General features: G+C 43.5%; 1 protein-coding gene across 2 annotated transcripts in view; it reads right to left on the bottom strand.

Annotated features, from left to right (window-relative positions):
- Positions 1-22,252, bottom strand: part of ZC3HAV1 (zinc finger CCCH-type containing, antiviral 1) — a 50,667-nt gene that overhangs the window by 16,115 nt on the left and 12,300 nt on the right. For both annotated transcript variants that reach the window (XM_086395349.1, XM_086395350.1), the window contains exons 2-6: positions 12,874-13,009; positions 7,734-7,986; positions 4,826-5,584; positions 3,653-3,751; positions 283-406 (exon numbers count right to left, since the gene is read on the bottom strand). In XM_086395349.1, coding sequence (XP_086251475.1) covers positions 283-406; positions 3,653-3,751; positions 4,826-5,584; positions 7,734-7,986; positions 12,874-13,009 — 1,371 coding nt within the window. The remainder of the gene's footprint in view (positions 1-282; positions 407-3,652; positions 3,752-4,825; positions 5,585-7,733; positions 7,987-12,873; positions 13,010-22,252) is intronic.

Genomic DNA, 22,252 nt, shown 5'->3' with positions numbered 1-22,252 from the left:
TACATATTAACTGAACAAATATTTGTGTCCCTGTTTATTTCACCTGAGTTAGCAAATATTCCCAGAGTCCCTCGTATTAGCCAGGCTCTGGGTGACTTCAAACCTGCCCCACTTATTCCTTTATCTTTATTAACTCAGAAGTCATTTGCCATTTTAATCTCAGGAGTTAACCTGAATGGGATTCTGAAGGAAAACTGTTTTTTCTTCTTCCCATTAGCACAGCACTAGGCTCTCCTTTGATGATGTTGTAGATTTCACAAGCCAGACCTGCCACCAACTTACCTGCAGTTTTTGGGGTCACAAAAGGCCTTCTCAATATCCTCCATGAACGGAAGGTCCACCCAGCTGTTTGCAAGTAACATCTGCCACCGGTAGGGCAGGTGGAAATGAACTTTGTTGCAGCTCTCTACAAAGAGAGAAAAGAGGTCTAAGCAATTCGACCAAGTTCACTGCTGACTCTCCCCATCAAGGCCTGCCTTTCTCACCCTACCAGCCCTGTAGGCACATTTTCCAGCTACACCTGTGCTCATGCCAGCCCCTACCTGCATCATGTCAAGCCCCTCTCTCCACATTCATTTACTACCCACATAGACTCGTCAGAAAACAAAATTCTCCACTCCCCCAAAAGCTATGTTCAGTTCAGCTCAGTCGCTCAGTTGTGTTCAAGTCTTTGCGACCCATGGACTGCAGCACGCCAGGCTTCCCTGTCCATCATCAACTCCCAGAGCTTGCTCAAACTCAAGTCCATTGAGTTGGTGATACCACCCAACCATCTCATCCTCTGTTGTCCCCTTCTCCTCTCACCTTCAAAAAAAGAACCATATTACCCACATGGAAATCTGAGGTCATTAGAAATTTACAATTATCCTTTCTGCTGCTGCTGCTGCTAAGTCGCTTCAGTCTAGATGGCAGCCTACCAGGCTCCTCTGTCCCTGGGATTCTCCAGGCAAGAACACTGGAGTAGGTTGCCATTTCCTTCTCCAATTATCCTTTCTGCACCTCCCTCTATATGCTTTTATTGAGACAAACTGCTCTCTATTGGAGGCAACTGCCTGTTTTCTAGGAAGCCCTGGCCTAGAATTCATCTCTTCCGGAATTCCCTCACTGATCTTGTGCTCTTCTGACCTGACTTGTGTTTTATGTTCCCTCAACCAGTGCTCTAGACACACTTTGTGCTTTATTAGTTCTCTAATTTGTGGATGTTCTGTTTGTTTTGGGCCACACTGCACAGCTTGTGGGATCTTGGTTCTTTGACCAGGGATTGAACCCAAGCCCTTGGCAGTGAGAGGGCACAGACGGGACTAACCACTGGACTGCCAGGGAATTCCCAAATTTGTGGATGTTTTGATGCCCAGCTCTAATGACAAACTTGGGCTTCCTTCGTGGCTCAGCTGGGAAAGAATCCGCCCGCAGTGCAGGAGACCTCCGTTCGATCCCTGGGTTGGGAAGACCCCCTGGAGAAGGGAAAGGCTGCCCACTCCAGTACTGTGGCCTGGAGAATTCCATGGACTGTATAGTCCATGGTTGCAAAGAGTCAGACACGACTGAGCTACTTTCACTTAATGACAAACTTACTGAAGAAAGGCCTGCGTCATTGTTTAGCTTATGTCTCCTTGCTTCACTGGCAGAGGAGTAGGCATGCAAAGGATGCCCTTTCAATGACTGCTTGCTGAATAATGAATTAATGTTAGAAGCTCATAATACAGGAGAACAGAAAACAGTTCTATTTTTCACAGTTTGCATTGTTTAAATCATTTTGAAATGTCACTGCCAGGAATTTAACTGATTGAAAAATATAACCTTCCTCACACCCATTAGAATGGCTGATATAAATAAGCAAACAAGAACAAATTTACAAATGTTGGCAAGGATATGGAGAAATTGGAGCCCTTGCGCATTGCTGATAAAAATGTAAAGTGATACAGCTGCTATAGAAAACTGTGTGGCAGTTTCTTAAAAACTTAAACACAGATTTACCACATAATCCAGCAATTCCACTCCTGGGTATATACCCAAAAGAACTGAAAGCAAGAACTGATATTTGTACACCTGTGTTCCCAGCAGCATTATACACAATGGCTAAAAGGTAGAAGCGACTCAAGTGCCCATCAGTGGATGAGTGGATAAACAAAATGGGATAGAATACAAGTGAATAGTGTTCAACCTTCATAAGGGAGGAAATTCTCGCAAAGGCTATAACATGGGTGAACCTTGAGGACACTGTGCTAAGTGAAATAAGCCAGTGTCAGAAAAGACAAATATTGTGTGAGATCACTCATATGAGGGACATAGAAGAGTCATATTCGTAGACAGAAATCAAAATGGCAACTGTCAGGGGCTTCCCTGCCAGAAGGGGGAAATGAGGAGTTGTTGTTTAATAGGTACAGAGGTGTTGTTTTACAGAGGACCAGTCCTGAATATCCATTGGAAGGACTGATGTTGAAGCTGAAACTCCAAAACTTTGGCCACCTGATGCCAAAAGCCAACTCACTGGAAAAGACCCTGATGCTGGGAAAGACTGAGGGTGGGAGGAGAAGGGGATGACAGAGGATGAGATGGTTGGATGGCATCACCGACGCAATGGACATGAGTTTGAGTAAGTTCCGGGAGTTGGTGATGGACAGGGAGGCTTGGTGTGCTGCGGTTCATGGGGTCAGAAAGAGTCGTACACGACTGAGCGACTGAACTGAAATGAACTGAACTGATGCTGGGAAAGATTGAAGGCGGGAGAAGAAGGGGACAACAGAGGATGAGACAGTGGAATGGCATCACCGATGCAATGGACATGAGTTTAAGTAGCTCTGGGAGTTGGTGAGGTACAAGGAAGCCTGGCACGCTGCAGTCCACGGGTTCACAGAGGGTAGGACACGACTGAGCGACTGAACTGAGGTAGAGCTTCAGTTTAAAAGGATGAAAAGAGTTCTGGAGATTGGTTGCACAGCAACAGTACTGAGCAGTACACTTAAAAAGGTTAAGATGGTAAAATCTATGTGATGTGTTTTATCTTAGTTAAAAATAAATTTTGTTGAAGTTAAAGATTTTTGATTAAGAGAACACAGGGCAGAATCTCCTCCTTAGACACAGGCGAATGACTCTAAGACCACTAAGTGATCAAACAAATGAATCAGACATGCTGAGAAGGCCTGGGGTAGAGACATGAAAGGAACAGTGTGGCTCAAGAGTGACAGGGAAGCGCTGTGTCCCAAGCAGTCCCGTGGGAAACAGTTCTACACGAGGCTCGGTGAGAGGGAGCAGTAAACAGATGCCGGAAGCCTGGCTGCTGCAGTCTCTGGGGTCACAAAGAGTTGGACGCATCTTAGTGACTAAAAAACAACTGTTACTTCTGTTTGGTTTTAGTATGTAAGACGAGGGGTCCCTGATTAAGTGTAAGAGTTCAAATAAACCTGAATTGTAAAAGGAGAAAGTATAATATAACACAGTGGTGAAGCGGTTTGGGATGAACACCCAAGTTCTATTTGTGTATGTGTAAAATGAATTAACAACAGAACCTAAAGTTGACTTGAAGGTTAAAGAAGATGCATGTAGGATTCTCAGCACTGCACTCCACACATAGGAAACACTCAATAAATGCTAGCCAGGCTACTATTAATAATGTTTCTGCTTCTAGAAAGTCCTTAAGGTAGTTACTCACTAAGTTGACAACTCTTATACAGATGGTCAAGACAAATTTCGTTTGAGCTGTGTTCATTCATCGTGGAAGATATGGTACTGGCAACATCAGGTACAGAATCTACAAAACAGAAGAGGATGCATGTAAACGAATTATAACATTTAAACCAAAAAAACAAGATATTTGGTCTAACAGTGGGAAAGAGCATCTGAAATGGGGGCCAAGTTCAAGAAAATTCTTAAGATTCATGTGCTGCTCATGAGAGCCCAGTCATGAAAACCAACATGAAAGTCAGGGTTACTTAGTGTCATGCTGCTTTCTTAAACCATGGCTGAACTGCTCCTGTTCTCAGTAAATGGAGCAACTTACTCTACACAGTTCTAGGGTTGGTCCCCCTGTCTTCCTATGTCCTCATCAGTACCACTCCTTAACCAAAACCCTTTGCCCTTTAGTACTGCTAAGGAACATCCAAAGAGAAACCACCAGCCATGGCCACTCTGCTCAAACACGAGACATGGGGCCCCACTTTGTCCCTCAGTGATCACACAGAACCCAGCCTGGAGCCCGCCTGGTCATCTCACTGGCGTGGGTAACTGGGATTTGAGCTGCATTCTGACCATGGGTCCCCTAGGCTGCAGCTCTGTTGCTTAAGGAAGTGTAAAAGAAGGGACCTTGGTAAAAATGATGTTTATGAATCCTTGTACCAAGGTGAGACGTGCTAAATTATAAATCAGTAAAAAAAATGTATGTAACATAAAAAATTGCTTATGCAGTATCATCTTAGCTATAAACAAACTAGGTATAGAAAAACGTTAAAGAATATAAATGAAAAGTTCATTGTACATTTCTTTGTGTAACTGCAGTGTCTTTACTTACGTTAATATCAATTAATAATATTATAACATCCTTGTATAAACTATTATGTTTATAGAAAAGAAAAAGAAGGGACCTTGGGGAGAGCAAGTGGTGCCTTGTACGGGGGCAGAGGGCTCCCCACATGTGGGCAGGACCTGCTTGTTAACCCCTGAATTCCAGAGCATAACACATCTTTCTTCCCTTTGACTGCTGCCATGAAGCCAAGCCCAGTGGCACCAGTTTTACCTATATCGGTAGTTTTATCCATCACTTTATCCATCCATCTACTGGCACTGTGGACAGACTGACTAGCCCAGAAGGTCTCTTCTGTGTGATTACCGTTAACAAAGGCTGCGGCTCCATCCCCAGTCATCTGGCCAGCGGTGGGCAGATGACTCCGAGGTGTTCCGGTGTCTGGATTCCTAGGTAACGATTTTTCTCTCTGTCTACTGCTTGGAGTTTGGTAATTTGCCAGTCTCGTGGAAGTGGCATCTACAGCCATGCCATCAGCCTTATCAGCAAAAAGCGGGAAATGCTGGCCATCTTGATTCCCACTCCTGCGCTCCGCATTCACATGGTCAGAGGAAAGGACAGCGGTGGTCTTTCTGGTGGTGATGGTTTCAGGTGTTTGTGGAGAACCAGGAGAAGAGGAGAAGACTGGACTGGAGGGAAGCCAACTCTTTTTACCGGTGTCCTGGTCATTCTGCCAGGATGCAGGGCCCTTCCAGTCGAAGGCTGGTTTCAAATCAAAAGTGAGGGGAGCATGGCTATGATTCCCATAGAAAAGATCCTTTGCACTGCCGTTCTCTGCAAGCCTCTGGTTTCCTCCTCCTTGAGGGGTTCCTCCAAGAACGACAGCTGCAGATGGGTTGGAGGCAGGCGGGGGGCACTCCTGACTTCCCAGATGCGAGAATTGGCGGGCAAGATCCTCGACAGGCCCGTCACTTGCGACAGAGCCGCGGTGGCCGGGAGGCTCTGGGCTGGGTGAGCAGGACCTCTGGGCAGGAGCTGAAGCTGCTGGAAGAAATTCCTTGCTGCCCCGGTCTCTGCTCTTACTCCTCCCTCTGAATGCCAGGTCTCTACGATGGGGAGGAGGAGCTGGGAAAGAAAAATCAAACCACAAAAGGTAACTTTAACGTCACTAACTCTGTACCCGCCTCCCGTTCGGCCTCAGAGGGGCCGAGTGAAGTGAGAGTGGGGTAAAGCAGAAACAGTATCAGCAGGAGAGAAGAAAAGGAGGGACTTCGTCAGCGGGCAAAAGAAGTTCAGATGTTTTCTTGGGTAAGTATATTTGGAGGTCTAAAAGTCTTTTCAGGAATTCCCCAAGACCACTTTTAGGGATCTCACTCTTTCCACCTCGGAGCCCTAAACCTTCACACTGGAGAAGCAGTGAATTAACCAGGCACCGTTACTCGGCAATCCTGTAGAGTCAAACGCCGCCACGGCTCGCAACAGCCAAGACCTGAGCTGTGCTGTGCTTAGTCGCTCGGTTGTGTCTGACTCTTTGCAACCCCATGAACTGTAGCCCACCAGGCTGCTCTCCGTGGGGATTCTCCAGGCAAGGATACTGGAGTGGGTTGCCACTTCCTCCTCCAGGGGATCGTCTCGACCCAGAAATCGGACCAGTGTCTCCTGCATTGCAGGCGGATTCTTTACCTGCTGAGCTACCAGGGAAGCCCAGCCACGACATGGAGGCAACCTAAATGTCCATTGACAGAGGAATGAATAAGAAGATGCGGTACATATACACAACAGAATACTACTCAGCCATTAAAAAAGAATGGAATAATGCCATCTGCAGCAACACAGTATGTATGTTGCTTGTTGTAGGTTGTATGACAACCTAGAGGGTCATACTACTTCATACTAGAGTGAAGTGAGTCAAATAGATGAGACATATCCTATGACATGCCTTATATGGGTAATCTTAAAAGAAATGATACAAATGAATTTATTCACAAAACAGAAAAGGACTCGTAGACTTAGAGAAGGAACTTATGATTACCAGCGGGGGAAGGATGGAGGGAAGGGATGGTTAGGGAATTTGGGATCAACATATACACACTGCTATATTTAAAGTGGATAACCAACAAGGACCTACTGTGTAGCACAGGGAGCTCTGCTCAGTGCTTATGGCAGCCTGGATGGGAGGAGAGTTTGGGGGAGAATGGATACATGTATATATAAGGCTGAGTCCCTCTGCTGTGAACCTGCAACTATCTCAACATTGTTAATTGACTATTCTCCAAAATCCAATAAGAAGTTTAAAAAAATTAATTTGTGTGAAAATCTTGACAAGGTGGTTATGACAATGGAAGAATCCCCGCTCTCTGCCAGCCCAGCAGAAAACACCACCTTTGGCCTAGGATAAAGGCTGAGCCAACCCTGGCTCTGCTCAGCTTCTCTCATGGGACTTAGAGGTAGCTCCTCAATGCCCACTGTCTTAGGTGGGGCTGTCCACAGTCCTCAAGTTCAAGTCCACATTCACCGCTAGGGTGAATGGAGAGACAGACTAGTGCTCATCAGAGATGAGTGCCCCCAAATCACTAAGAGTTCACCCATATTGTGACACAGGTGTACCTAAGCTAAGAAGTCACAACACTTAAAACAACAACAAAAAAAGAAAATAAGGAAAGGTCTGATTTCATTGAAGCTTGGAATTATCCAGAGTTGTTCATCTGGCCCCCAAATGCCCAAGCTTAAGTCAGCGATATCCAAAATTTAAAAAAAAAAAATTGACCTCTTTCTAGAAACATGTTAAGTCACAGCCCTGGGAAGCAGAGAGAAGCGAGGGAGTGAGCAAGTGTGTTCGTGTGTTCAAAAAGTGTGGTGTGCTTGTATGTGATGTTTATATGTGGGGTTCACATATGTTTATATGAAGTGTGTGCGTGTGTGTGTGATATGCATACATGGTGGACATGTGAGGGGTTTATGTGTGTGTACGTGAGGTTTGCACATATGGTGTGTGGCACATGTCCGTTAGTGAGAGGTGCATATATGTTGGCAACGTGCCCGAGTGTGAAGTATGTCTGTGTGGTGTGGATGCATGGAAGAGCATGAAATCAAATTGCAAAATCACACATATACTATGATCATAATTATGTAAAAATTGTGTATGCATATCGACAAGGTCTGAAAGGCAAAATAGTTTTACACGATGAGGTAGGGTGAGTATAAGTAGAGATTTCCTCTCCTTGTGATTTCTGTTTATTTCCGTTTATCCTGTTAAGAAGGCCACCACGCTTACCTTTCCATGCTGAGGGCTTCTTCTGGCGGTGCCTGCTATTGCAGATGTCCTGGATGTTCTGTACTACGCTTGAGCTCAGCCCGTGCTCCCTCATGACGGCCAGCACCCTTCTGTCCATCAGGTTATGGGACCGGAAGCAGTTGGCATAACCACAGTTCCCTCGGGTAAAATGTTCACAGATGTGGAGTCTTTCACACGGGGGCTGCTGGTTACAAATCTGTCTTCCACCCTCGCCCTTATAATTCTTGCATATCTACAGAAGAAAGAAACAAGCGCCAGAAAGAAAACATGTTTCTCTATATGCCACACATTAAGGAAAGTTCGTATAAATATAATGATCTATATGGGAATAGAATCTAAAAAAGAGTGGATCTATGTATCAGTTCAGTTCAGTTCAGTCGCTCAGTTGTGTCCAACTCTTTGCGACCCCATGGACTGCAGCACGCCAGGCCTCCTTGTCCATCACCAACTCCCAGAGTTTACTCAAACTCATGTCCATTGAGTCAGTGATGCCATCCAACCATCTCATCCTCTGTCGTCCCCTTCTCCTCCCACCTTCAATCTTTCCCAGCATGAGGGTCTTTTCAAATGAGTCAGTTCTTCCCATCAGATGGCCAAAATATTAAAGTTTCAGCTTCAACATCAGCCCTTCCAATGAATATTCAGGACTGATTTCCTTTAGGATGGACGGGCTGGATCTATGTATAGGTATAACTGATTCACTCTGCTGTACACCTGAAACTAACACAACATTGTAAATCAACTATATACTCCAACAAATATTGATTAAATAAATAAAAAATAAAAATTCTTTTTTTTTTACTTCCTGGTAAGAAAAAAATTCATATTTTCTTATTTCCTGGAAGAAAAAGAAAAAAACAGAAGCACAGATATAAACTTCCCTGATGACCTAGCAGGTAAAAAAATCTGCCTGTAATACAGGAGCTGCAGGAGACACAGGTTCAATCCTTGTGTCAGGAAGATCCCTTGGAGAAAGAAATGGCAACCCTCTCTAGTATTCTTGTCTGGGAATCCCATGGGCAGAGGAGCCTGGTGGGCTACAGTCCATGGGGTCGCAAAGAGTCAAGACACGACTGAGCACGTGAGCAGAAGCAGAGACATATCTAAGGAAAAAAATGTATGTGCATAACTCTATAATCTCTATTGAGTTATATTCAATCAGTGACTTATTTAGGGTAGAAGAGGTCTACAAACTAACTTAAAGAAACTTGACTTTTATTAACCTCTTTTGGAAGAATCAATATAAGACGGCCAGGTATAGATAGAACAAAACAGGAATCAAAGGGAGCCCTACATATAAAGGAATCCCAAAGAGGAAGGCCCACCTTTGGATATCAACACATCTTCAATTAAAAGACCATCCTCAATTAGAAGAACACTGCAGGGGGCACTGTGTGCCATGTAGTACAGTCAAAAGGAAGAAAAAAAAGGATGTGAGGTCTTGTCTTCAGCTGCTGGGAGCTAGGCAGAATGTGGCAGTTTCTCAAAAGACCAAGTGATAGCTGATCATTTTTATATGTAAATAGGTATATCTACATATCTAGCTCTACAGAGATGTAATTCTTACTGAAAGGGAAGCAGGAGAAGTATCGTCAGTGAGGCCAGACCCTGTGATACAGGACTAGAGGATGTTGGTTGAAGTCTGCAGCTGGAAGCAGCTATACATGACTTCACATCTGAGTTACTTACTTACTCCCAGCCTCTTGCCCTTGCTGTAAAAGACAAAAATATTTGCTCCCCTCACCTAACCATGTTGTAGAGCAGGTTAAATAATAAAATACGTAATGTCTTGAGCACAATACAAAATGTGATGCAAATGTTTGAATCATTACACAAAGAGGCTTAAACACAAACGCATTTGTAAGTTGTTTCAACAGACTCTGAGCAAACCAGATCAACATGGGCCACTGTGGTGTATCCAGGTGGGAAAGACATGGATTCAACCATGATTGAGCCATACAAACAACTTCTAAACCTGATGCAAATACATATCATTGTAATAGAGTCTATGAGCCAGAATCGAGACTCTTGGCCAACAGTTCTCAAAGTGTGGTCCCTGAACCAACAGCATCAGCTCCAACCGAAAACTAACTAGAAATACAAACCCTTGGGCCCTTCCCCGTATCTACAGTCAGAATGGCCAGAGGAGGAGCCCAGCAATCTGGGTTTGACAAACACTCCTGGTGATTCTGACCCACACTAAAGCTTGAGAGCCAGAATTCTCGAGGCTCAAGTAAAACAAGGATTATTAGCAACTTCACAAATGATACTTTGATTAACATTCCTAGTACTATTCTGATGTTTAAGAAAGACTGCTCCTGCCAGAACAAATGAGACCCATTTCTCCCTTTTAATAAATGCACTTCAATTATCCATGTTTATTTACCAGGAAGTTCAGGTTTATGCTTTTATGTTCTCACAGGTTAAGCAAAGTGGAAAAGTGTGAACGTGTTCGGTATTTGAGGGCAGGCGTCTGCCTTGTCCACCATTGGCTTCAGGATTTAACTCAGTGCTACCTTTGCACTCCTGAGTGTTAGCTGAATGAGTGCAAAGCAAACAGTAAGTAAAGTGAGACCCTGAAGGATGAAATGCCTTGTCCAAGATGACATACATAGTTGGTGGCAAAGACAGAACTTAGAGACGTGGAGGAACCATCCTTGATCAACTATCCTTGGAACTAGCTGAACTCTGGCTAACCACTCCCCTCCCTTCTAAAACCTTGAAAATACTCCGCCCTACTCCCCCAAGTTAAAACGCTCCTTTAGAGACAACTCTTGCCCAGAATAGTCAAATAGAGACTTAGGTCATCGATGCTCTAGTTGATTCCCCATCACAGGAACCAGCTTCTCAGACCTCTGGTCCCAGGAAACAGTGCAGTCTGCTAGTCTGTGATCCTACCCCAACATGTGGCAAGAGGCAATTAAGTTATCGGCTAAAAATAAACTTCAAGCACAAACCGTTCCACCCTACCCTCTAAGCACGGTACCGAATTCTTAAAATCCACGGACACTGTAAGGGAGCCTCAGGTGACACTTAAGACTCTGTGTGATTAACGTCAGCGTCCTCCTACGAGAAGCCTCCCAGCACTTTTGTCGATGGGCTTTTTCTGGGCTAAGTCAGCAACAGCACCATCTAGGAGGGTTCTTTCCTAGAGAAAGGAAGAGCCACCAGTCCTTATTCTCCAGGGACGTGATATAGCAAGTCCTTGGTGATTCTGGAGAACAGAAGCAGAGAGCTGACCTGGTGAGTGACGTTTCCAACCCTGCAAGTTTAACACTAAGTTGGACCCCGGGCAACCCCATGACTCTCGAGAGTCATGATAAGCATTCAACTGTCATCATTCTTCCACATGAAAGGGAAAGGAGAGGGTGCCTCTGTTAGTCAACGTGACCTTTAACAAGTTAGGGTGTAAGGCATTTTCCCCATACTGGTAGCCAGGAAGGACTGCGCTGGCTGGCACATAGGCCAGGGGCTATAGAGATCCTAAGACCTCTGAACCTTGGGTTCCTGGAAACAGAAAGAGAGAGAGAGAAACTCACGTACATAAATGAAAGAATGCCTGGGGAAGTGAGTTACATATAGTTAAATATTTCTCCTCCACCCTTCCTCTCTGAAGACATTTTTACAGAGTATCTTGCATTCCTATCTTGCCTAAGCTCAGTAATCAACGCAAAATCACCCCACATGTCCTAAGTTTTCCTAAGTCCTCAGGGAAACACACTGAGCTTAGAGTCAAAAGATGTTTAACCCTCCAGATGTCCCTAATAGCTATCTTGTCATACATAAAAGCACGACCGAATTTCAACCTTGTTATCTTATCTCAGTCCCTTCCACCCTCTCAACCTGAGGCTTCCATTACGTTTCTGGGCCTCTCTTCCAATGTGAGGCTAACTTCTGTACACAAGGATTTTTCTTAGATCATTCTCAGATACCATTCTTTAAGCAGAATCATCTGATTTTCAAGTCAATATTCCTAGGTGGATGAGACTGTTAATTATCTGAGATTATTCTTATCCTTCTTCTAATAATAGAAGCTTCCAAGTTTTAGCTGGATATATAGCTATCCAGCCAGAAAACTACATTTGCCAGCCTGCCTTCTCCCCAAGTGCAGTCATGTGATAAGTTCTGGCAAATGAGATAGAGCATACAATAAATGAGATATAATATCCAAGTCACATCTTTTTATTTTTTTTTTCACATCTTTTTAAAAAGGAAGCAGCTTGTCTTTTACTTACTCCTTCTCTGCGTTCCAGTTGGCTAGAAAAATGATGACACTGAGAAGAGCCTCCTTGTACCATGAGGAGGAAGCCATATGTTAAAAGAGATATCTACTGGTCCAGTAATAAAACAGATCTATTATATATAAGATAACAAGGCTGACCTACTGGCCTGAGTCCCTACATGACATCATGGAATTCAGCTGCCTAACCATCAGACTACCTGCCTGCCTACCTCTAGGCAAGACCAAAGGTCAGCAAACTATTAGCATAAATGATCGAATAGTAAATATTTTAGGCTTGGCAGGCCATCAATCTCTGTTGCAAATACTCATCTCACTCTTGTATGAGAAAGTGGTCATAGACAATATATAAATGAATGAGTGTGGCTGTGTTCCAATTAAACTACGAAAACAGGAGGCAGGTGGGATGTGGTCCATGGAGTACAGTTTAGTGACCTCAGATCTAGACTACTGAGAGATGGAGAAACAAAGTAATATTTTACTTGAATCACTACATTTTGAGATCTCTTTGCTACAACTTAGCCTCAAGCAATGTACCCTGTCACCTTCCAAAATCTTGCTTCAAAGCCCACCTCTTCCAGGAAGTCACTCGGATGTAAGGCATCAATTAGTCTTATTGCTAGTTCTTCAGATCACACTTGCTCACACAGGGTTCCCTAGCAGCCCAGGGGAGGAGGCATTCCAGACTCAAATACTTATTAAACTTCAAATAAGAAGGAAAGTGTTGGCATCTCCAGGTCACTTAGCAACAACCACCTGCTGACTGCCACCTACAGAGCCCTGGTGCCAGGTTTTCTCTGCCCCCATTCCAACACACACAGGACACCACACTGCCAAGGGCATTCTCCTTGCTTTTCAAACTGAGGAATCAGAACTTACCTCGGGCATAAAAAAAGGGTCACTTTGGAGAAGGAGCACAGCTAATTCCTCTTGGTTCAGTCCAGATAGCCCATGGTTTGTCAGGACCCTGAAGTTATCTTCTGAGAGAACCTCGTGAGAATATTTGCATAAATTCCTGGAAGAAAATAACAATAGTCAGCATTTCCACTTCACAGAAAATAAAGAAAAAGCAATCATCCAGGAAACCTTTCAAATGAAAATCAATGCTCACATCCTTGGGTAACTAACACAAGGTTGGTCCAGCTTCAAGAATACACTTTAAAAATATAAATTGATGAAACACGTAGATAGGAAAAGAGAATATGAGGATCTCTTCATAAGTTATATACATGTATTCTTTTTTTTTAACTTTTTATTTTGTATTGGGGTATAGCTGATTAACAACACACACGTTATGCTTTAATTTATCGCAATCCTTCTTTAAACGTCTCCTCTAGTATATGTTAATTACGTAAGATGAGGAAAAAGTAGCAAAGGAACTGAAACCAATTTAGTGGAAATGACTGCCCATTGAGAGGCAAATAATAATTAGGACAACACATTTATGGAATGACAATAAAATCAATGGGATAAAAGAATTTCATTGATCAAACTAGACTAGACGAAACTGTCCCTTGCTTTATCACTTCTATGAATGTATACCTATGTGATTTCTGACTACAAACGAATGGAACAAGCTTATATCACATTCAAACAACTTTACCAAAAAAGTGATAAAAATCCCCTTCACTTTAAGACTGATGATTCAGGTCTGACAGAACTTTCTGTGATGATGGACTTGTTCTATAATCCGAGCTTTCTGAGATGTAAGCCATGCATGACTAAGGCACCCTTGAAATATAGGTAGTAAGACTTAGGAAACTAAATTTTCCATTTTATTTCAATTAATCTAAATTTGAATAGCCTCATATGACTAGTGGTCACAAGACTGCATGGCAGAGATTTAAACATTTGCTCTTAAAAATGTTGGAGGAGTAGCTTTACCATTATCACAGATTTAGAATATCCCAGGCCCCACCCCAGGTCAAGTGAATCAAAATCTGCCTTTCAACAAGACCCCCAAATTATAATCACACTGACGTCCCACAAGCACTGACTTATTAGATCAAGCACTGAGACATTGACACTGATGGGCACTGATGTTTTCATCAGACAAACATAACTTGACAATTACCAATGTTCCCTTTAACGAATGTCTTCTACTTCTTAACTTATATACGTACATTCCCTATAATATCATCACCATCCTCAGATTTATGGTTTTAATAGTTGCTAATGTGATGGGATCTTAATATTTTCCAGTTTGTACAACCATTATCAAATTGTCAGGTGGTTAGGTAATGGACAGATATTCACTATACCACCTTTATAAACCTTTCCTCTTTCACATTATTTTCTTGAGATTTATTTGAGAGTATTGCCTATGTGGTTTGTGTTTCATTTTGATCTCCTGCTCTGCAGAAAACATATTAGTAAACCTAGAGAGTGTGTCTCTTTCCCTCCAAACACATTAATATAGAGTTTTATCACTTTTGCTACTTAACTAAGAAATAGATTCATGCTTTTAATTTGCACTTTATTAGCAAGACTGAAATATTCCAAATGTAGGTTTGATGCTCATACTTCCTCTTATACTATTTGTTCATATCTTTTAACTGTTTATAATTTATAATTGTTCTTTATATTTTAATACTAATCTTTACCAGCCTTGTTTATTTCAAATAGTTTTGCACTTTTCCCTTTTTATCAAGAACTTATTAAGCTTTCTATTGCTCAATTTTTATGCAATCAGATCCTTCCAATTCACCACTTGTAATTTAGCCACTGTTTAATACTTGAGAAATTAATTCCTCCACCACAGCTGGGTAACTATAATATATCATTTTGTTTCACTTTTAAAAAAGATATTTTCAACTTTAAAATATCTGGAGCTTATTTTGAAAACCAGCTTCAGAGGAGGACAGAAGTGCTTTATATCTTTTCTCAGTAATGTCTATTGAATAGGATTTCTTTCTTACTATTTTGTTGTCCAGAACTATTGTTTGTTAACTTTTTAGTAAATTTAGAATGCAGGGAATCCTTATTATGTTTTTATCAATCTACTATTCTGCTTTGCATCTGATACCATACAATATAAATGTCCTTTGTACCACATTTTAAATGTTAACAGAATAATCTAGCCTATTATTGGTTCATTTCTTTTCAAAAATTTCCTTAATGTGCTTAACTATTATTTTCTCTATAGAAACTGTATTATTGTTTTGTCAATTTCCACAAAATATCATATGGAAACTAATTTGTGTTAACTCCATACATTAGATTATATATTATGTCATCTTACTATTTTAAATCTTCTGATTCTAGGACCAAAAAAATCTCTTCATTTATTCAAGTCTTATTCTATTTTTCTTACTGAGAATTAAAATCTTTCTTTTCATAGTTCTCTTTCATTTCCCAAATATTAAACATAAATCAGTTGTCACCATTGTTTTTCACTGTCACTGTAAACAGAAATGCAACTGACTGCAAAATTATCTTATTGAAATTGACAGTGATTTTTGTAATGTAAACACCTACATAAAAGTTATTCTCTAAGAATTGGTGTTTGAAAGTCACTATTCAAATGCCACTATCTGTGTGTAGGGCATTTCTGAAACACTCTGGCATTGCTTTTGGATCTAGCTCTAGGAACCCCAAAAGAAAAGTCAGAATCAACAACCATGGCAGCCACCGCCCGAGCCCTTAAAACCCAGCCAGCCCTCCCACACTTCCTGCCTCATGTAAAAGTCAAGGGCAGGTGGTCAGGCTCTGTTGACAGCGTGTATCCCAGCCATTTTCTAGGGCGTGCACTCTCCTGGTTTTCTTCACCAGGAGTCCTGGCTTTTAGTGTGTTTCTGGCACTCCCTGATAAAGCTGACATCAGCTCTCTGCTTGCTCTTGGGGTTTGTGGTTTCAGATAACTGCTCCCCCACAGCCCCCACTCCCCAGAGCCCTCAGCGGCTAGGCAAAACTACACCTTATCTCTTTCCCAACCATCACGGGAGGGGGGCATCTATGAAGAGATTCTACAGCAGGAAGGGGCCCAGCCTCCACCCCAAAGCAGGAAACCCCTCCAGTACAGCTTTTACCAGACATGTGTGAGCCTCCCTACCTCTCTAGACCTCTCACTCCCCTGGGCATTGCCACTAATGACCCTCTCAATCCAGAGCAGAAAATGAGCTCACTGAAACACCCCACCGCTAGGCAGCTTCTACCCTCCAGCTCAGAGATATCGGACAGCGGGTAGGTGGGAGGAATTAAGAACCTTTCTTTCCTTTGAGCTTCAGTCCAGATGTTATGGTCACAGTGCCAAGACAATCGTACTTCACCTATGGCCAAATTAAGGTCATACTTGAAGATCCAGCTCCTCTCCAGATTCCAGCAACATACAGCCTTGGTCTTACCTGTCTTGCACCTACTCTGCCCTTGCCAAGGGGCAGTGGGGCACTTCCAAGGTCCTGGAAGTCAGTATTTCCTCTAAAGAACTAAAGGCAGCCAGGCAAGCCTATGGAGAAGCCCTTTGCCTGGAGCCCCAAGAGTCTGGGCTTTCCCAGCCCACCTAAGACACTCATGCCCATAGGAGGAGCCCATCCAGCACACATGGTGCTGGCTGGGTCCTTGATGCTGCCTGTCTGAGGGCCCAGATCACTCTTCATTTCTCATCTCCATCCTCAGGCAAACTATTCATTCCTCTAGATTCTATAATCCTCACCTTGAACCCAGCTTCAGTCAGCAACATGTCATATCTAGCCTTGGGTTCTGACCTGCAGCTCCATCCCTGGGAGGCCCTGATCTGTTTTCCCACATTTCCTAGACTTTTCCAAGCTTCTTAGAAGATTTATCTCCACCCTAATTTCAAAAAAGTGGGGCAGTTCTCACTCACTTATCTGGGGAGTAACTAAGACCAAGGACTTCCCAGGTGGCACTGGGAAGTGGTAAAGAACCTGCTTGCCAGTCCCGGAGACATAAGAGACTCGGGTTTGATGCCTGGGTTGGGAAGATCCCCAGCATTCCCCAGCGTTCTTGCCTGGAGAATCCCATGGACAGAGAAGTCTGTGGGCTACAGTCCACAGAGTCAGACACAAATGAAATGACTTAGTGGGCACCCCACTCCAGTACTCTTGCCTGGAAAATCCCAGGGACGGCGGAGCCTGGTGGGCTGCCGTCTATGGGGTTGCACAGAGTCGGACACGACTGAAGCGACTTAGCAGCCGTAGCAGCCCATATGCATGCAAGTAAGACCAGAAGTACGGACACTAACACTTATCACATATTTTCTAAGTGACAGGTACTGGATCTGTTTGTTATTTATAGCCTATGAGGAAATATTTTACTTTTTATTTTGGAAAACTGAGGCTAGGTAACATGAGAAATAAAAGGTGACTCATATAAGAGGAAAAGCTCATCACTGAACCCAGAACTCAAGAAAATTAAAAACACAATCTGGAAAAATAAAAACAAACAGGACTGAAAATTTTCCAAACCAAAAAGAAAAAAAAAGAAAGCCATGCTAGATTATCCCAGTTACTGTTCCCTTGTTGCTGTTATTGTTTAGTAGCTAAGTTGTGTCCAGTTCTTTGCAACCCCATGGACTGTAGCCCACCAGGCTCTTCTGTCCACGGGAGGCAAGAATACTGGAGTAGATTGCCATTTCTTTCTCCAGGAGATCTTCTCCAGGGATCGAACCTGGGTCTCTTGCATTGCAAGCAGATTCTTTACCATCTGAGCTACCAAGGAAGAATATGGTGTAGGAGGGACACAATAAATGATAGAAACTGTTTCTTGGGACTTCCCTGGCAGTGCAGTGGTTAAGACTCCATGCTTCCACTGCAGGGGGCACAGGTTCAATTCCTGGTTGGAAAACTAAGATCCTGCATACATGGCAGAGAGGCCAAAAGAAAAAATGAAACTATTTCAGGCTTCCCAGGTGGTGCCATTTGGTGAAGAATCTTCTTGCCAATGCAGGAGACTCAACAGGCGAGGGTTTGCTCCCTGGGTCAGGAATATCCCCTGGAATAGGAAACGGCAACGCGCTCCAGTATTCTTGCCTGAGAAATCCCATGGACAAAGGAGCCTGGTGGGCTACAGTCCATGGGGTTGCAGAGTCAGACACAACTGAGCAAGCCCACTTATGCTAGTCTATTTTCTATGGCAGTTCCCAGATCCATAAAGGCTATGTCTAGTACTTCATCAAGCAAACATGAACATTTAATAAATTATTTTTTTAAAAAGAAAAGAAACTGTTTCTCATGATTGGCATTGAGGAGACAAGTTCAGCAGCTGACTGATTCAACCTTTAGCCCAACCTGTTATGGTCAGGGCTTGATGGAGGTCATGTTTAGGTTTAAGATGCAGAAGCTTCCTTCTCACTTTCTTCTGATCACTCTGTCTCAGTTCCAGGTCCCTAATACTGGCTATGAGGCTTTAGCCAGGAAACGGTGTGAAAATCTCCCAAGGCCTCTTGGGGTTCTCAAAACCAGTGGTTCTCAAAGTGAAGTCCCCCGATCAGCATCACCTAGGAGGTTGTCAGAAACGCAAATTCTCAGGCCCTGTCCCAGACCTACAGAGTGAGTCTCAACTTTCTAGCTCACATCAGAATGGTTGAGAAGGTTTGTTAGAGCACAGATTGCTAGACACCACCCCCAGAGTCCCTGATCAGGAGGTCTGGGATGAGGGCTGAGCGTACATTTCTCACAAGCTCCTAGGTGATGCTAATGCTGCTGGACCAAAGGGCACACCTGGATAAGCATGTTCAAGGTGACCTTCTCGTGACTCACAGCCATGGGACTCCCCACCTCCCAGCACAGAAAAGAGCTCACCCTTATAAGCCCTTATGAGCTGCCCAGGGGGAGACAAGCGTTTGCAGAAGGCTGCCTGCCCTTGGAGCAGATAAACTTCAAAGAGCATGAGTTGGGACAGGAAATGATAACTTTGCTAAAAAGAGTGAAGATGGCCTTGGGAGAGGCAAGAAGGTCTCTCAGGAATCTCAAGCCAAAAGCCTAAAAACAAATGATCTTTTCATTCTTTTCTTTCAGCCACTGAATGAAAGGTTATTTTAACCCTGGCAGGAAGTGCTCCCCAACCACAGATGAGGTCTAGCCTGCAGAGAGGTTCTCATCCCTGGCTACACATAATAACCAACTGGGCAGTGCTGAGAAATACCTAAGCCTGGCCACACCCTCAGAGACGGTTATTTAATTTGACAGGAGGTGGGACCGCAGATGATTTCAGTGTGCAGTCAGGCTGGGAGTTGCTGGTTGGGCCTGTTGGATGAAATTCTAAGCTAGGTTCCTGAACTAGATATTCACACGTGTGAGCTTTGGCACTTCGCAAGTCAATAAACATAGGGTCAACCCTGGGCTCCACAACCAGACCAACGAGAAAACGATAACCTTAGGGAGAGTCTTGGTTTTAGTTTATTTTTATTTTTTAAAATAATTTTATTTCTCTCTCTCTCGCTCTCTCTCTCTTTTTTTCGCCTGTGCTAGGTCTTCATTACTGCAAGCGCGTTTCTCTAGTTGCGGTATGCAGAAGCCACTCTCTAGTTGCGGGGGATTCTTTATGCGGTGGCTTCTCTTGTTGTGAAGCAGCGTGAATCAGCCATATGCATATCCTTCTTGAGCCGCCCTCCCATGCCACTCCTGTAAGTCATCAGAGCCCTGAGCTGCGCTCACTGTGTTACGCAGCAGCTCCCCACAATCTATCGAATTTGCACGTGGTGGTGTATAGATGTCAGTGCTTCTCTCAATCCATCCCACTCTCTCCCTCTCCCACTGTCTCCACACATCCATTCTCTAGAGAGTCTTGTTTTTCAAGAGTTGTTTGTATCAAAACACCTCTTCCTTTCACCTGCTCTGCTCCCCAACACCTCATGGGGGGAGGGTGGACAGAATCAAAGAGCTAGTCAGTTTGTGTAGAATACAGGAAATAGCTCACCACAATGCCAGCCAAGCGAGAAAGAAACCAAGACCTGTGAAAGATAAAAATCTAGAGAACATTAGTCTGCAGTATAAAGTGGCGTCAATCAAACCAACCCTGAAAAATATCCAAGTCATGAGACTCCTATTCTCTATACGACTGTACCTCATGTTTGAGATTCGACTGCCAGTTACTAGAGGCAGGAATGATTCACCAAATCTGGAACCCCTAGTAAGATGGGGGAAAACCAGAGTAGACCAGCGGAGAACACAGGAGCAGTCTAAGGTACAGTGTGCGGGAAGGGAAAGGGTGGAGCCGAAGAAACTGGTCTGCTTTAACCACAACTGTGTTACCCAGAGTATACCGGCTGCAAAGAAGAGGCGCCCCCTGACTGCTGACTGTGGTGAGCCGCAGGTGCAGTTGGCCAAGGTTCCCAGAATGGGAGAGGTGCAGGGCGGAGGAGCTGACTGTAATCTATGACTGTACCAAAAGCAAGGCGAACTGTACAGGTGCCACAACACTGTAGACAACTCCCCAGGTTGACCTATTTCTCTGGTCCTTTTAACTAGGGGGGTTCTCAAACCCTACTGCCCATGAGAACCACCCATGGCCTTTTTTTAAAAAATAATTTTATTCATTTATTTTGGCTGTGCTGGGTCTTGGTTGCTGTGCAGGCTTTTCTCTAGCTGCGGAGAACAGGGGCTGCTCTCTAGTTGAGGGGCGAGAGCTTCTCGTTACTGTGGCTTCTTCTGTAGTAAAGCACAGGCTCTAGGGCGCGGGCTCAATAGTTGCAGTGCACAAGCTTAGTTGCTCCAAGGCATGTGGGATCTTCCCGGACTGGGAATCGAACACCTGTCCCCTGCATTGGCAAGGCAGTTTCTTTACCACTGAGCCACCAGGGAAGCCCCACCCATGGCCTTTTAAAAAACCCCAATGCCCAAGTCATACCCTATACCAATTAAATCAGAACGTCCAGGGGTAGGATCTGGGCACCAGCATCTTTAAAAGATTCCTCAAGTGATTCCAATGTGCAGCGAAAGTTTGGCATCATTGCCCTAAGTCCACATCAGGACAGAGAAAAAGCATAGCAAGTGAAGAGAGTGAAGAGCAGGAAGTCCTATGTAGCATGTGGGATCTTAGTTCCCTGACCTGGGATCAAACCGGCCCCCCCTTGCAGAGGAAGCCTGGAGTCCTAAACACTGGACCACCAGGTAAGTCCTTGGTCTGAAACACATTAAAATTTTTTCTCAGTGAGGAAGCATTCAAAGATCATGAATGAGGTCTCCACTTTCTTCTCCCAAACCGAGTCCATCTTTCGTGCCCCAATTTGGTTAAATTGATTTCTCATTGGACTTGAGAGCTGAAGTTCTTCTTTTATTCCTTTTCTAAAACCATCTTGGGACCTTGCCAATTCTAAAGTAGTCTGTAGGTAAAGATCACTGATTCTTTGTCACTCCATGGACTGTAGCTTGCCAGGCTCTTCTGTCCATGGGATTCCCCAGGCAAAAATACTGGAATAGATAGCCATTCCCTTCCCCAGGAGATCTTCCCAACCCAGGGATCGAACCCAGGACTCCCGAATTGCAGGTGGATTCTTTACCATCTGACCTACCAGAGAAGCCCAAAGGTCACAGATACTAGTTTGGAATAAATGTGGTCAGGAGCAGTAATCAATTTAGAACCTTTTTATGTAAACAAATCTATACTTACCTTAAACGTTTAATTCTGCCACCGCTACATTGAGTAAAAAGCAGAAAATATTTTGTTATCAGATATATTTTTTGGTCACTTATTTAAAATTTCAGGAAGACTCCACAGGCAGAGCACAATTAGTAATAAAGGGAACTTCCAGGGAGATTCCTCCTGGGTATATACCCTCACAAAAGACATGTAACATGCAGAAGTAAATGGCAAACTTTGAAGACATTATGCTAAGTGAAAGAAGCCAGATACAATAGGAAAAATAATGTATGTTTCCATTTACAGGAAACTTCCAAAACAGCCAAATCCATGCAAACAGAATGTGGATTAGAGGTTACCAGAGGCTGTGGAGAGGAAAAAATGAGGTGTGCCCATGGATGGGTGTGGGGTTTCTTTTTGGGATTATGAAAATGTTCTGGAACCAGAAAGTGGAGATGGTTGCACAACATCGTGAATGTACTTATTGCCATTGAACTGTACAGTTTACCATAAAAAATAAAATACAATAAAAGCAATTACAGGCAAAAATATATTGCTAAGAGGACAGAAAAAGAACAACGTAAATAAGAAACAACTGCCAAGAATCAGACACCACATAAGACAAACTTAAAAAACAAGCATTAGGCCATAGCAATATTTTTCTTGGATCTGTCCCTTGAAGCAAAGGGAATAAATGCAAAAAGAAACAAATGGGACCTAA

This window comes from Bos grunniens, chromosome 4 (assembly GCF_055505025.1).
Source record: "Bos grunniens cultivar Pamir isolate PY7600 chromosome 4, Bosgru_T2T1.0, whole genome shotgun sequence".
Classification (NCBI taxonomy): domain Eukaryota; kingdom Metazoa; phylum Chordata; class Mammalia; order Artiodactyla; family Bovidae; genus Bos; species Bos grunniens.
The sequence above is the reverse complement of the archived record's forward strand: the minus strand, read 5'-3'. Positions and strand labels throughout refer to the sequence as shown.